Genomic DNA, 17,484 nt, shown 5'->3' with positions numbered 1-17,484 from the left:
GCTACTTCAAATGTTATTTAATGTGAGACTTTAATGCAAGAACTCGTAGCTTCAGTGATTTTGGGGTTAAAAAAATTAATTTCTTCTCAAACAACTCAATCTGGTGCAGATTACATTGTTTTTTAATGATACGGTGAGAATTCTTGATGTGTAAAAATTGCACAAGAAATGAACATCAGATCAGAAAATTACTACCACTGGGAAAATACTGATAGGAATATACAGAAATAATGATATAATTATTTAAGTAGAATATGTGGTGACAATACGAGCGCTAGTTCTACAACTTTGTGCAAAATAAATCTTGTACAACTATTCTGTTGTTTCTAACAGCACTGTAATATGGCAGTAATTTCTGTCCACTTTTTACTTTAGTCCCTTGCTAATTAATAGTTTTAGATTTTACAACACTAAGCACATTTGACCTTTTGACAATAACACATCATTATAAATATTTAGATTGCAAGAAAATAGAAGTTAAAATTTTATCAAAAGCACTGGTACCAGTAAGACTAAAGGAGATGGGTAAAAAAAAGAAAGAATCAGGATGAACAGGTTAGTAGTGTAGTAAAGAATCCATATACATATCAGAATGACATCAAGTATTTTTTCATCAATTTCATCATCAGTTAATGATACTGCTTAAAAATGTATTGTACTAGATAATATACTTTTATAGTTATCCATTTTGCAATACAAATACCAAATGATGGCTTGGAACTAAATGCCAAAAGGTCTGCAGAAAATACCACCATGATCTATATACACTGCTCCCTCGATAACTCGCGCCCGGATAACTCGTGATTCCGCTTATAATGCGGTGTCTGTCTTGGCTCCCGATTTTTTCCAGAGAAAATGTATTTAAAATATCTTTAAAATATGCTGAACATGAAATAATTATGATAAGAATTGATAAATTAAACCTTGATACATTGCTCGTTTTATCATCGAAAATGATGATTAATGCCCGTAAAAATATAATAAGTATTTTGAAATTTGCAAGTTCTAAAGAAGAATTAATTTCAGAGATCTCGAAAACGCTTAATTACCCATATTTGGATGCCAATTTTTGATCTGGGACGCAGAAAATCACTGAGGCGGGAGTCCTCCGTACGCATGTAATAAGTGCGCGGGAAAATTCAAAGACTTGCCGGTCCTGTTTCAGCCACCTGCTTTGTGGGAAAATGTGTTGATCAGTTAACTGTGCTGATATTTACAATGACAGAATTCAGTGACTGAAAGACTCTTTGATGTACTGTTGCCATTTTATAAGAGTACATTAAAAAAAAAAAAGAACATGATGCAACAGCTAGGTGGCTAGTTCAAAGGCTTTGACTGGTGGCCGAGTGAGAAAATGTACTGATATTTAGTGATTGAATTCAGAGGCAGAAAGACCCAGTTTTAAAATCCTAGCGAGACCTCTGTTTAAAGATATCATATATTATGTAAGTTTTTATGATAAATAGTTGTCAGTATACTGTAAATGAACAGTCTGGTGAAATAGCGATCAATGAAAACTTCTGGTAAATGCTAACCGGTGGCAACAGAGAATGAAATAAACACCAATTAAACGTCTTCCTGTGTGAAAGTCACGTTCTAATCCTTTAATTCTGTTTCAGTGTAAACATTATGATCACAACATATTCTGTTCATTGAAAACATGAAAAGAGTCAATCGACCGTCACATCGAAACCCGTGAGTACTTCTGTGAGAACCTAATTACATGTACATGCCGGCTTTGTTTTGATCAACAACTTGGGGAAGTGTTTGTTGCATTAAAAAAAAAATCGATTACAAGAGACCTTGTGTGCTGGATTAAGGGTCTTGGAGCTGCCTTTGACATAAAGCAAAACAGTAACAGAGACAACAACGATGATAATGACTTCGAATGTTTCAGTGAAACTGATGTCATTAATGCTGAGGATGTTTGGGAGAAATTCGTACAGACTCATGGTCCTGAGATGGGCGTTTCTCTTGATGATATGGAGGAGTGGATCTGTGCTGACAATGATTGCCCCACAGCCGAATACATGTCAGATGAAACTATAATTAATTCTATAACGAACAAATTTGCAGCAGAAGACAATTCTAACTGGAGTAACACAAGTGTTGAAAGTGATGCAGACGCAGATGTTGCACCCCCACCCATCTGCACAGGAAGCAATCAAATATTTTGCTATTGCCGTAAGGTGGCTGGAGACCCAAAATGTTGACTACGTAAAGCTCATGCAGTTGAGAAATGTGAGGGATTTTGCTCGGTGGCAGAGAAACCAAGGAGTAACACACACACAAAAAAATTAACTGATTTTTCAAAAAGTGAATTGATATTTGTCAAGCGTGGCACAAACAGCAAGTATTAACTTGTTCTAATTTATGTTGTTTTAAATTTGTAGACCAATTAAATATGTTAGTACTGATTAACCCTGTTTTTTTTGTTTTCCATTTTACTTCTATTGCATTCAAATCTATATATCTATATACTGTTCGAGCGACACTGTTTCTCGAAAAGTCGATCTTTTGTATATAAAAAACGTCTAATTTGGATCAAACAATAAAACTAGAATGTATCCAATTCAACATAAAAATTAGTGACGTAGTACACAATGTGTAAAGTGGTACACATGTTAAGCGAACGGAAACCACGTGGAATAATGTTTTCGATGATCGCCTCAATATACTGAAATTTATCCTGAAATTAATGTTGTCCTATGAGGAAATAATAAAGTACACCGTTATGAAGAGATATTTATTCACAATTGATCTCAGAACGATTATAAAGTGAGTATTCAACAGTATAATCTGCCTACCCCCCCCCTTATTTTTCCGTTATGTCGTCAATCACTTTATTGGTTTTGGGCATATTTTATAGGTCCCTCGATAACTCGCGCCTCACTTATAGTGCGGTCAATGTTTCTGGACCCCAATGTGCACAAGTTATTGAGAGAGTGGTATATATGGAAGAACCGAACATAAACAGGTCAAATTCGATCCATCTTGCTTTGAGTTTACACAGATCAGTCAGTCTCTTATGTTTAATGTCATTTAATTTTTGCACATAGCATGTACATCATTTGGTCATACATCTGCATATGATACAAAAGTTTGTCTTTTTATTCTTTTGTTGCTCTGTGGTTCTGCCAACTTGAGATCTACACACACTTAATTATGTTGTATGGGGATTCTCTGATGTTCCTTATGAGCATTAATCTGTTAATTGTTTCTGAACTTAATATGATCCTCCTCCTCAATGTACAAATATTATTCTGTGCCGTGAACTCCTTTCATTGCCTGCTGTCTGAAATGCATATGCATAACTAGCTTGAACAAGTTACTGTTCTTTATTGTTGTGCAATTTTCAACATCTCACATGTATGGCCCCATTGGTATTCTCTCTTGGATATCTCTGTCCCAGAAAGAAAAGTTTTGAACCAGAGATCTCGTTAGGATTTTAAAACTAAGAGTCCATGGCTCCCATTTTGGTAAAAATATGAGTCCCATCAGGAAAATTTACAGTCCCCTCTCAGAAAACTATGCCAATTATAGTAACTATTGGTTGCCATAGAGTTAATTTCTTCATTCTTTATAATACTGACATATTTATAACACTGACATAGCTCCTGCTTGTCCATCAGAGTGAGTCTGAATTTTTTCGATCCAAGGAAGGTCTTATTCAAAGCACTAAGCTAGGCATCACACACTTTCATACACTTGGCTGATGTCCCTTTCAAATTATCAGTTCTAGCAACTTTAGCCCTCTCCTGAATTTCACAGTCTTCGTCAGTTTGCCGTTAAACCCCAAAATACTCATTCAAGTCTATGTCTCAACATGTCATGATTCCGAGGTCACGTGCACTGCTTATTCTGTTACACTTGGTAATGAACACAAGAATGAAAGCTAAAGTTGTTTATTTGATGTACTGTTATAAATGACCACATGTACATCTCTGGGTATTTCTGCCTCTAAATTCAAGCACTGTAAATGTAGATTTTCCCACCCAGCTGCCAGTCAAAGCCTTTGATCTCGCCGCTTAGCTATTGCAGCATGTTCTTTTGATGTACTCTTATAATGGTGACGACGGGGGGGGGGGGGGGGGCTTTCAAACACTAAATTCTGTCATTGTAAATATCATCACAGCTAACTGATCAACACATTTTCCCACTATGCAGGTGACTGAAGCAGGACTGGCAAGTATTTGAATTTTACCGCCAGCCTAAATAAAAAAAATTGGCGTCCAAATACGCGTGATTATAAGCGTTTCCGAGACCTCTGCCAGTTTTCACTAACATGAACCCTGCCAAAGATTCACTTCCTTGAATCAGTGTTTTGCTGCCTCTTATGCCAGATTTTTCTTTTCCATAATGCTGTATTAGGGTTTTAAGTCCAACATTTCCATAGTCTGCTTGTTTAGACATGGGTATATTTAATAAATATAACCGGTATATTGTCCAGCCAACACGTACATCGGACTCGCACTCAACATCAATATTGGGCTCAAAATCACACACTGGTATTTCCAGTGACATTTTTCCAATGTCCAACAGACCGATATACACGAAATTCATTGTCATCATAGCTATCACCAGCCAGTATTTGCTGACTGAAAAACGTCGTCTGAAGACAAGCCATGTTGTGATTCAACCATTTTGGTTTCCTGTGTGTCCCTTATTGGAAACATGCATTTGTAAAACTTCCACGACGAAAGTAAGGCTAAAACTCCATAAAATGCCTGTTCCAGGGCCACTGAACGAATCAAGTTTCGTTTAACAGCCATTCATGTTGAACCGAAGTATCCAGATATCTGGATGTCACATCAAGTGTTGTGAGACAGCTGCGGCAGCGCGAATTATGTCGCGAAATGCACTTTTAAAGTTAAAAGTTTAATAAAAATTGCATACTGCACAAAGAACATTTTTTATATCCGCGGCGTTGACGTAATTTGCCGAACGCGTATCACTGCTTTAAAAGTATGCGAATTCGTACAAAGTACGTGCACTCACGTGTACTGGCATAATTTTCTGACCCAATGTTTTATTCACGTTAGACCGCTAAGGGGGGGGGGTAGATGCGATTTTAAATATATATTCGGGTTTTTTTCTTTCTGACAACTCCACCAGCGATTTCTCATTTTGTTTTCACAACCCACAACAGAAGTGATTTTCCTAACCAACCTTCCACTGTCAGAATTAAAATAGTTCAAAACACAACCTCCTACAGAAGTTTATTTTTATTGCCATCCCCGGGGGGGATATATGTTTTACTGGAACAGCCCTTAGACACATCTCTAGCCAACAAAGATCCAATAAAATTCCACAACTATTTACCATAAAAACTGACGAACTAAATTATCATGAAATTTCAGCAAAAATGAGTCAGGGGAAATGGTAAAACATTATTATATCAACAACACATTTGTTGCTTAAGAAGTTTCATTAAAATCCTAAAAGCAGTTTGGAAGGAAAAACCATTAAAAGCTTTACCACAGAGGAATCAATAGACAGACAGATCAATGGACTTACACATGATGGTATGGAAGGAAAAACCATTAAAAGCTTTACCACAGAGGAATCGATAGACAGATCAATGGACTTACACATGATGGTATGGAAGGAAAAACCATTAAAAGCTTTACCACAGAGGAATCAATAGACAGGCAGATCAATAAAGCTTTACCACAGAGGAATCAATAGACAGGCAGGTCAATAAAGCTTTACCACAGAGGAATCAATAGACAGGCAGATCAATAAAGCTTTACCACAGAGGAATCAATAGACAGGCAGATCAATGGACTTATGGGCAGACCAATAGACAGGCAGATCAATGGACTTACACATGATGGTAATATCACTGTTCGCAGAAATGCACGAATAAAGTTACAAGTCAACAGAGTTTGTATGTTTAATACTGTAATTAAGATTAAGGAACTAACTTGATATGTTTACACACCAGTAAATTTATGGTCATTCACCTGTATCTAAGATAATGGAAATAACTCACTATGTTTACACACTAATACATTTATGGTCATTCACCTGTGTCTAAGATTAAGGAACTGACTTGCTATGTTAACACACTACTAAATTTATGGCCATTCACCTGTCCTAAGATCAAGGAACTGACTTGCTATGTTTACACACTACTAAATTTATGGTCATTCACCTGTCCTAAGATCAAGGAACTGACTTGCTATGTTAACACACTACTAAATTTAAGGTCATTCACCTGTCCTAAGATCTAGGAACCGACTTGAAATGTTTACACACTACTAAATTTATGGTCATTCACCTGTATCTGAGATAATGTAAATAACTCACTATATTTACACACTAATACATTTATGGTCATACACCATTGTTTAAGATAATGGAATTAAATCACTATGTTTACACACTAATACATTTATGGTCATACACCTGTGTCTAAGATAATGGGTGTGTGTGTGTGATTTGGATTTTTAACGTAGCTTTAACAATCTTTTAGTCATATCACTACAATGTCTGCAGTGTGGCAGTTTATAGTGATGTCTAGCACTGGGGCATCATGCCACAGACATGTAGCATGATGTCCCACCCAGTCACATTAACCTGACACCAGGCCGATCAGTCCGAACACTAACCTCTTAATGCTGAGCACCTAGTGAGGCAGCTGTTAGTATAATTTTTGTAAGCCTTTGGTATGACTCGGCTAAGGATTGAACGCACGACCTTCCACATCCATGGCAGATGCTCTAACCACTAGGCCACCGGAGCGGTTTCTAAGATAATGAAACTAACTCACTATGTTTACACACTAATACATTTATGGTCATACACCTGTGTCTAAGATCAAGGAACTTACTTGCTATGCTCACACATTAGTTACTTGATCTTACGCACTTTGGAAATAAATAATAAGCATACATGTATAATCTTACAAGCTTTTCTGAGTCTGGATGATGTGGTTCTATTGTCAGAGCTTTAACAGAAATGCATTTGTCTAACACAATTTACAAGCTGGCATGACAGAGACAATAATGTCTTGAAAGTGCAATTAAAAACCAACTAAACCAACCAAATATATATTGTCCACAAATTCTCAAAATATAATTCTCTGCATATCCAACCATACAGTGAATTAGTATGTCAAATGACATTTCTGACAATTTATCAATGACTTTAAAGGTTTTTCAATCAGGCTGATATTGCAATATGTTAGCACATACATTGATGTTGCTGTGGTTGTGGATTTTAATGCCATTTTCAGCACACAATAGGCTATATATGGCGGCCAGTGTAACTGGTGAAGAAATAACCTAGGAAAATCCCAGCAAAAACCAGTGACCCACATGAAGCTATTGGCATGCATTCTCACATATCCACATGGGCCGAGCTGGAGACTCAAACCAACATGGACAGAGGTGAGATAGCAGTAATCGGTAAAGGTGAATGGTTTATGGCTTAGACCACTTGGCCACAAATGGCTGATGGCAGGTGCATTAGAAAGTAAGCTTTTATAAACAAATGAAGAGCTTAAACTGCAATGATCTAATAAATGGGTTTTCTGATTGAAGGAAAATTGCAAACACCATAAAATAATGAAATATCACTTTATTACTAAATATAGTGGGACTCATGGTGCAATGTATAAATATCTGATAATGCAGACAAGACATAAATACATAAAAATTGTATTCAATTAAATATACCTTTTGAAGAAACTCTGAAAACTCCTCCACTTTGGTTGATGACTTGGTTGTACTCTGCATGGCTGATGATTTTATCATATCCTGAAGAACCTTAGCCATCTCCAGTTTCATCTTCAGTGTCTTTTTCAGCTTTTCTTGCTAGAAAAAAATGTTCATTTACAGTCTTTCATTTTTCAGTCATATTTATTTTCACTAGAAAAACTCTTTAAAGATAATTTTTTAAGAAGATTCCCAAGTAAGAATATATAATGACAATACTTTTTTCTTCAAAACTTCCAAATTAAATTTTCCAACCTATTTCTTACCATTTCTCTCACTTTACAAAATGGATAACTGATATGCTTGGATTGTTCTGATATTCAAAATAAAAATTTGACAAAACACACTCGCTTACAGTCGAGTCCAACTGCAAACTGTTAGTAGTAATCAGTAGATCACAGACGCTGATCTGCTGGTAAATTATGCAATGGAAAATCAGGATCTATATTTCTGCAGCAAAACTCAACTTGTAAGTGAGTATATACTTACTTAGCACTTTGCAAGCAAATGTTTTCATGCCCATGAACCTATTCTTACGGTAACTGTTCTTGTTACCTTATAAACAAAATTATATGAATATGACTTGTCAATTATCAAGATATAAAATCCAGTATTTCTGTTAAAAAGTATTCAAGCAGGGTGTAAGATCTCCAACAAGGTAAGAACTATACATGTGGGTTACAAACAAGCTGGAAGAATGTCATAAAAACTAGCAATACCCAGCTGGTAAACAAAAATGGAAGGCAACCTCCACTTCAAACGTGAAAATGTAGATATATAATTTATAATCATGTATATGAAATGATTTACTGTTATGTTTTATCATCAGTGGAAAATATCAATCACAACACGGCAAGACTATAATTAAACAATGTTGCTCCATCAATACTTTGGCAGGATTTTCTTTCAGCCCAAGGAATGCAACTGCGCAACCAGCTTACTGTTAAAATTCTGCATAGGCAGTGATGGCATCTAGGAGGTTTCCAATGCACACTAAAGATTAAATTTTGCCAGAACAGTTGGGTTAATGAGTATATGAGGTGATAAATTCGTTACATGTTAGTTTACCAATGTGCATGGAATGTTTTGACTGTTATGAACTTCATACACCCTGAACCTTCAGCTTCAGGTGTGTAGGGTTTAAGATGGCCATAGCATCCAATATATCCCAGTTAACAAACAGGCAACTAATAATATTTTCACAACATTCCTTGAAAACACCACACATTTTTTGTTGTCTATTTGAATCAAAACTTTGAGGAGCAGGAAAGAAAATCTGGAAATCTGATTCATGCTATGTACTGATTCTTTTTCAAATCTTCCAATAAATCGATTTTTTTAATTAATTCTTACCTCTGTCTTTTCCTCCTTGAAAGTGCTGGGTAACATGTTTGGGAAAAGCTTTAAGGCCACTGGTAAAAGGAATTCCATAAATGGAACAATAATGAACACAAGGAAAGGAATCATTCGAAATACATCGCCTGCTGTGCGTACAAGCTGGAAAATAAACAAACTAGAACAATATGGTTATACATTATGAAAGGACTGTATATACTTGTTTGCAAGTCGAGTCCAACTGCAAACTACAAAGACCCAGAAGTGCTGTTGCATAATGCACCAGCAGATCTGAATCAATGCAGTTTGTGAAGAATAATCAGTAGAACAAACGAGACAGACTCTAATCTGTTAGCATTTCTGATCGAAGATCAGGGTCTGTGTTATTTCAGAACAACTGGTCTTATAAGCGAGTATATATAGTACTACCATTTTCAACATGATTATTAACTTGGCTTCATACTGTGAAATTTTAGAAAGTATCAATATTCATGGTTTTTTCCAAAGAGGACATTTCTCGTAGTACTTAAATTTGTGGCTGGGAAAAGGTCATATTATCAATAACGAAGGACACTATGCAACGGATCTTTAAATCTTTGGTTTATAGCAACCATGATTGTTGGTACTACATAAACAGCAAGGAGATCACAATATTACTCCTATGACACAAAATGACTAATTCCTGTCTTACAAACTTGGCAAGAAAATAATAAAATATTAAAAAACATCAAGGCAAAGTAAAATGAAACAAATCTTTACTTGACATTAGATGAAGTAGATTTATTCTCCTCAATTTTTATTCACCCTTAATTCTGTAAATAATGCAAATTTCAAGTCCATTATTTTCGAGAGGAAAAGGGAAGTGAAGGACAGAAAAGAAAGAGAGTCAGAAACAATGTCCAAGTAGAAAATTTGGCATGGAGAATGTACTAAATCTAATGTCACATTTCTGTAATAATGACAAACTGGAAGGACTTCTTAGTGTTAATAATTCCTAGCATAGTATGTATGTACTTTTCTTTGCATATTCCTTTGAATAGTTGAAATTATTACACAATGATGCCGAATAACTCAAACAAACAGAGAGCAAATCATTTAATAAATTATGTTTCTCCAATAATACTTACCTGATCCAATTAACATTAATTTCTCTTCTACCTCTGAATCCAGCCATCCTGGGAAGATGAAACATATCTTTCTGTCTATATATTTATATAGACAAATGAAACCAACCATTACAGGTTAACTCCACTTTCCATCCAATGGGTGACCACCCAGATGTAACTGGTTTTTACCTAATTAAAACATGATCACATTGTAGGGATGGTGAGGAGAGAATTTTCTAATGTGAAATAGTGAAATATTACTGAAGAAAAACAATTGACTAAAAAATCTGCTTTCTCCACCAAATACATCACCTAATCATATTACATTAGAAGAATAGGTAAGAGGAGGAGGCTACGCTGAGCATCCTACCTCTACTTTGTCACCCTGAATGAGCATGATTGCTCTTAATGGATGAACTTTTACTGTTAGTTTAGCACAACAAAAGACAACATGTTTATACAGTGCGCTGGAGATCCCTATGGGATTCCAATTTTTATCATTATTTTACCAATTAAAGTCTTCCAGATGAATCCAGTGAAAGTGGCAAATTCATCTCAAGACCAAAAGTGGTCTTTCCTGAAATGAGAGTGGTCCCTGTCTGTGCAGCTACCACCAACTCCAAAAATTAAGTTCTCTCCTTAGCGAGGCCATGTCATGCAAATGGAAAATAGAGAAGGCAGCCTGTGCATACCAGTCAGCTAATTCCACTATGTCCCAAACTGAGACATTACTTTGGGGCCAGGATCATGGAGGTTGCTCATATTTCATGAGCTGAAATCTTCATTGTGTATCGGAACCTGTGAGAGTTCAGAGTACACTGATTTAATAACTCCCTTTAGCCAAGCAGCCAGTGCTTGTAGTGTAATGTCTTGCATTCCTGCCTTCAGTAGTAGAAAGTCTGTCATGAGTTGATGCAGATCTTGCCCATGAATCTCTTGTAAATCTGAGGGTATTACAAGGTCATGAAGGTTTGTTTCTCTTGAAAGATCCATCAAGGAGAGGGAACAAAATTACTGTTGTTTGAAGGTGACAGTCACTCACTTTGCTACTGAGTTAGCATTATCGTAAAGTACAAGTCATGTAAGAGAGCTGCTTTGTAGTGTGTAAATGTATATGTCAGAATTGGATCACAAGTCACAGTTTACCTTATTTCAACCAGAATCATCTCTTCTATGAATTATCCCTTGACTGTGTTAGGAGCTAACTTCTTGCCTTCAAAGAAAAAGAGAAAGAAATTTGCCATTGAGGAAGTGGCATTAAAAGTGGTGTGACTTCAATGATGTGACATCAGTCATTCAGCTGTTGTGATCCTCAAAGGAGCAAGGAGTGAAGGAGGAGTTTGTTTGGACATGGATGGAATAGTGGTGATCTTGACTGCTTGAGCGGAATGAAGGCTGCTACAGCTAATCTGGCTACATCTGTTGCTAAATCAAGCTAAATCGTTCATCCTGGTGTCTCAACTTAGTGGAGCAATTTGAGATACTACAGTCTGTGCTCCTCATTTATTAACTGTTTTCACAATAAAAACTGCTGGAGGGAAGGTGTACGCTACCACTGCCTCCAAGTTGATTGAAACAGCATGTACAGCCCATGCCTCTGGGGTCATGGAAAAATTAAAAAGAAATGTCAAGCACTGAATGGCCACAAATGGAACAGACCCAAAGGAAGGTCCCTGGCAGGACAATTCTGTAAAGCAGTTGTCCTCCCTTGATAATGAGTGGACCAGGACATTGAGCCAATCAGGAAATTATTGGACTTGAACAATACCTGACACTGGGGATATCCATCAGGTATTCCCTTACTGTGAGGAAAATGTTTGGTGCTTGTTCCACCCTTTCCACCCACAAGTAAACTGTCTGACAGGACCACGTTTCATGGATATGTTACAGCCATGTGTGGAAGACACTGAGAATGACTTTTATTTCCATGAGGTTGGTATGAAAAGCTTTCTCTTGAAGAATCCAAATGGCACTTAGCATCACAGATCCAGTAGTAACTGACTCTGTAATTGGTCCCCCAATGCAATGAGTAGGCCAAGGAGCTTTACGAAACTTTCTTGCCTAAACACTGTTTTGTTTGATTCTTTCTCTAATGCATGAGTTATACTTTCAATGTGTTTGGGAGAAAGATGCCAAGTAAATATATGTTAAGAGTCCCATATTTAGACTGACAAGGGATAAGATCTGACTTCTATACAATGATAATCAATCATGAACTGTGAATGAGGGAAGTAAGATTGTTCAAGTCATGAACGAAAAACCATACCTACTGACTGGTTTTGTAGTGTGTCATCCAGGAATGCCACCTTCTCTGTGAATGATGTCCAGAACTGAGATATGACTGGGTCTAATATCTGACTGAAGGTCCAATTTCAATGTCTTGGTTAATGCCTTCTCCAATACATGAACAATCCTTCTGATGCATTTTGGAGAAAGACGCTAAGTGTTAAGGGTTCCATACCTAGATGGACCATACTTTTGAGATGTGACATGGTGTCACTTGTCTACAATGATTATCCACTGTACAATGTGGGAAGTAAAGTTGTCATGGTTATGAACCAAAAACCAAACTTACTGAATGTTTTTGGTGTTCGATGCAGGAACAGTGCTGTCTCTGCAGCAGGCATCCTGAACTCTTAGTGAAGGCCCAAGGACACATATTGGAGCTGTATGAATATGTATACTGAGGTACATGTTGGATATGTCAAGATTGATTTCTATGCCAGTTACAGATTACCAAGCCATGACCACTGTAAACATACAAAACTCATTCGCATTGCTGTCAGATTGGTGTACTAAAGATGATATATGCCTTGTAGTCTGGCCGGCAGTATAGCTCGTATGCCTGACCAGCAATGCATTATTATCTGGACAGATGGCACATTGGTCAGAGATAACAGACTCCTGACCCACTGCAATTATACATAACTCATTCATATGGCTAGACCAGTTGGTCAGCAGTCAGAATGAAATACCAAAGATGATATATGCTTTGTGGCTGGTGCAGTATGGACCTTCTGTCTGTACCGTATTGGTACATGTTGTCTGTCCATACTGTACCTTGATGGTAAAATTTCAATTCTTCATGACCAGCTTGTTACTTTAATATTGTCATGCACAGATGATTGCAAGCCCTCATGCCTTACTGGCAATGTCCTAGTCTTATTCCAGTGGGATTACAATATATAAATGGCACATCTACATCTCAACATATCAACAACAAATCCTTTCAAGTTACAAGATCACATGATTCCGAGGGCTGATTGGAACTGCCTCTGCTTTCTGATTTATACATGGATACAGTATGTTCTAGCACTGTTTCTGCATCTGCAATGTGGGGTGGAAAGGGCACCTTGACATCACCCATGAGAAAAATCAACGATTCTACTGCATTTATGAATAGTGTGTTGTGACACTGTTCTGTATCTTCATTGGGACTGGAAAGGGTATCTTGACATCACCCATGAAACTAATCACCAATTCTACTGTATTCATGGATACAGTATGTTTTGGTGCTATTTCTGCATCTGCATGAGGGGTGGAGAGGGCATCTTGAAATCCTCCATTAGGCTTTGAATGAATCGGATGTGAGGTGTATGTTATTTTATATTGCAGTCTACTCATTTTTGTAGCCCTTTTTCAAAATGCTGGACCAAGTGCACACACTTAACATGTGTGCCAACAAGCAACTGTATGTGTAAATGTGTCTCATGTCCATCCTCCACAACCTTGCACATGGCTGTCATCTTGTAATGAAAAAAAGAACAAACAAACACATAAACAAATAAATATAAATTGAAATAATGTAAACTATGTTATCAAAATGACCAAGAAATAAAGTGGTTTCTAAGTACAGTGCTCTAACATTTCTCCAGTGAAACAGAAAGTTACTGATCAAAATCACATGATGATAATGAACTGTGTGATTATTGCAGAATTATCAATAAATTCATTGGTATTCACAAGAATGTTATATGCACCACATAAAACAACAATCTGACTTACAATACCACTGAAAAATAATGTGGATAATTAAGTATAAGTTAGAGAACTTGTGAAAGTTAACTGGATTGTCTGGAGGACATAAAAGCACATGGCTGCTTAAGTAAAAACTGGTTTAAACTGGATATAACCTGCTACCATCTAGCAGGTAGAAAGAAGATTTACCCAGCAGAGTTGCTTCCTTTTGTCTATATAGACAGGTAGAAAGGAGAGTTACCAGGTAGAGTTGCTTCCTTTTTCCTATATAGACAGGTAGAAAGGAGAGTTACCCGGTAGAGTTGCTTCCTTTTGTCTATATAGACAGGTAGAAAAGAAAGTTACCCAGTAGAGTTGCTTCCTTTTGTCTATATAATAAACAGACAGAATGTCATTTTTCTATCTTTCTAGAAAAGGGCTGGCTTCTGAAGATGCAAATAATGTTATCCTAATGTAATGTTATAAGGTAATGTATTTGATGGACAAAACAATTAACCCTTGAAGTGAGTGACTCTGCTGTTAAAAATGATTTCCAGGAATTCAAGGTAAGAGGATTTCTTCATTTTACCTACTGAGTATTGATACTATATCTGATATTGCAATATTTTACGTCTGAACAGCACCATTTTCATTCTGGACTAGACAACACAAGAAGTCATGTAGTAAAAACCCCATGTTGCTATGACCATCTATTCAGGAAAAGTAGTGAAAACAAGATTTTCAAGATGGCTGCTGTGGTGGATATAATCTGATGTGCAAGTGGATCATTTTCATTTAGGAAGAACTAGAGTTTATAAGAAGTCTTCTGATTGATCAAAACTCCATGCCAATATGACTTTCCATTTTAAGGGAGTAATGATAACAAGCTTTTCAAGATGGCCTACATGGTGGCCATTTTGGATACCATTTTCATACAAGACCAACTAGACTTCATAACAAGTCTTTGAGTGAAAACCCCATGTTGATATGACCTTCCATTCTTCTGAAGCATAGATAACATGCTTTTCAAGATAGATACTGTGCTAGCCATATTGGAAATCCAATTGGCACCATTTTCATTTAGACCTACCCAATATCATAAGAAGTCTCCTGGTGAAAACCTTGTCATAAAACTTTGCATTGAACATAAGATCGACACAACTTTCATTCAGGACCTATTAGACATCATAAGAAGACTTTTAGTGAAAAAAACTATTTTTGATGTGACCACCCTTCCTCAAAAAGTAGTGATAAGATATTCAACATGCCATACTGAACATCAGCTTGGCATGATTTTAGTTTAAACCAACTCAACAGCATCTGGTTAAAACCCCATCTCAATATGATTTTCTGTTTACAAGTAGCTATAAGATTTTTAAGATGGTTGCTGTGGTGACCACACAGGATATCAGATCAGCACCATTTTCAATGAGGATCAACTAGACATCATAAGAAGCCTTTCTGGTGAAAACTCCTCATGATGATACGTCTATCCAAGCAGAAATAGATAGTGACAAGATTTTCAAGATGGCCTCTGAGGCCAATCATATTGAATGTCCAAGTAGCACATTTCATTTAGACCAACTAAACCATATAATGAATGCATGTATAAAGTCTTATGGCAATCCAGTTAGGAAGGGCAGTAATAACAAACTTGTAGATGACAGATAAATCATGGACAATAGACCATATATAAACTCTTCTGGTCTATGACTAGGAGAACTAAAATCCAGGAATTACCAACTGTAAATACAATAATTCATCAACAACACCTAAAATCTCACTTCAACCATTATTGTAATTAAAAAATACAGCAAGCACACACGTAATGCTATAGCATGTGACTTACCTGGTTGGAAAAAAAGAATTTGAAGAGGCAATGCAGACAAAAACAATGAAATTTGTTGCGAGCAAAATCTTAAATTAATGCCACCAATCATGCGCAAAGGTGAGGTAGCAGAGATGAGTTTCATCCCTTTGTCTATATGCTCTGTGGACATAAAGACAAAATTTTCATCTGTCAGAAACTGCTAAATTCTCAAGATATATATTCTAATGGGAATGTGATGGGGGAATGTATTAAAAGAATAATGCAATATATATAGAAATATATAGAGAGATCAGGCAGAGGAAACAATTCAGACATGAAATACAGGATTGATTCATTTGACTAAATATAGCAATATTTTTGTAAACCAAAAATCTTAGCTCATTTCCACAAGAAAACTTACCTGTCTATATTCTCTCCGTGTCAGGTTTTTCCCATTCATTACTTCCCATACAAGTCTAATTGCTACTTTAAGCTCAATAAACAACAATTTGAAACCATTATAGTAATGTTTAGCTTCTGTCTTAATTTTCAACCATATCCTTTTCATGAGAGCTTCTTTTTTAATGTCCGTTTTTGGTGGACTGACCTCAGAGGCTACAGCAGGTGCAGCCTCTTTTTCACCACCTTTTTCAGTTAATTCTTGTTTCAAGATTTTTACAGACTTTTCTACCGTTGACTCTTCTTTCCATATTGATCTGGTGGTGTGGTATGAACATATGAATAACCATTGTGGATGTCCTGATACACCAATTAGAATTGTTCTATTACAGTATATTTGTAATGACTTTGATTGATGGCGGTAGGTAGCTTTTTTCCAGTTGTCATCCTGAATGCTTGACAATGTGTACAAGCATCTTCTAGGTAAATATCCAGCAGACTGTACCAGTCTCTGCACCCTAATTCCAGCATCTTTAACTCTGTACCTTGAAAAAAGATAATAGCAGATTTTACTGTGTGAAGGATTTTCATAACAACTAAAAAGATCAGGGAATAAAAAAAATGACAGAAAATCGGTGCACATTCTGGTTTAAATAGGTGCATATCCTGCCGACTGATTTTCCTTTCTTCCTCTCTTCTCTTCCTCTAGATGTAATTTGTTAACTACTTCTAGTTTAAATACAAAATATTCTTCATGTCACAAACATATCTATCATTTGTTTGTCTGCCCATCTAGGAAACTGTTCATCAGTGTAAATATCACAAAATATTTATCAATACAGAAAGCTTCATGTACAGAAAGTCCTAGAAGAGGGGAAATAAAAACATCTGGATAATTAGAGCTCACTGAAAGAATCTGATTTATACCAAAAACATTCAGGGGATATACAAGAGTTTCAGCAGGAACTCAGCAACCAGTGTTGGGAATCTGTTGAGATTTTAAAAATTGATGTTTGGTTAATATGAATCAATCAACAATTTTAAATGTTTGGATATATTTTCTTTACATTTAATGGACAATTATTCTCACATACTTTTGTAAGTGCTTGCATCCCAGAAACTCCAAAGATTTAATGACACACTTGTCATTTGTCAT

General features: G+C 36.4%; 1 protein-coding gene across 2 annotated transcripts in view; it reads right to left on the bottom strand.

Annotated features, from left to right (window-relative positions):
• The window catches only part of LOC149795320 (mitochondrial proton/calcium exchanger protein-like), a 70,506-nt gene that overhangs the window by 42,332 nt on the left and 10,690 nt on the right, over nucleotides 1-17,484 (bottom strand). For both annotated transcript variants that reach the window (XM_089965085.1, XM_089965086.1), the window contains exons 3-5: nucleotides 16,351-16,873; nucleotides 9,075-9,218; nucleotides 7,683-7,820 (exon numbers count right to left, since the gene is read on the bottom strand). In XM_089965085.1, the coding sequence (XP_089821211.1) occupies nucleotides 7,683-7,820; nucleotides 9,075-9,218; nucleotides 16,351-16,873 (805 nt within the window). The remainder of the gene's footprint in view (nucleotides 1-7,682; nucleotides 7,821-9,074; nucleotides 9,219-16,350; nucleotides 16,874-17,484) is intronic.

Source organism: Sinohyriopsis cumingii, chromosome 7 (genome assembly GCF_028554795.1).
Source record: "Sinohyriopsis cumingii isolate HCF-2022 chromosome 7, ASM2855479v2, whole genome shotgun sequence".
NCBI classification, from domain to species: domain Eukaryota; kingdom Metazoa; phylum Mollusca; class Bivalvia; order Unionida; family Unionidae; genus Sinohyriopsis; species Sinohyriopsis cumingii.
This window is presented reverse-complemented; position numbering and strand designations above follow the sequence as displayed.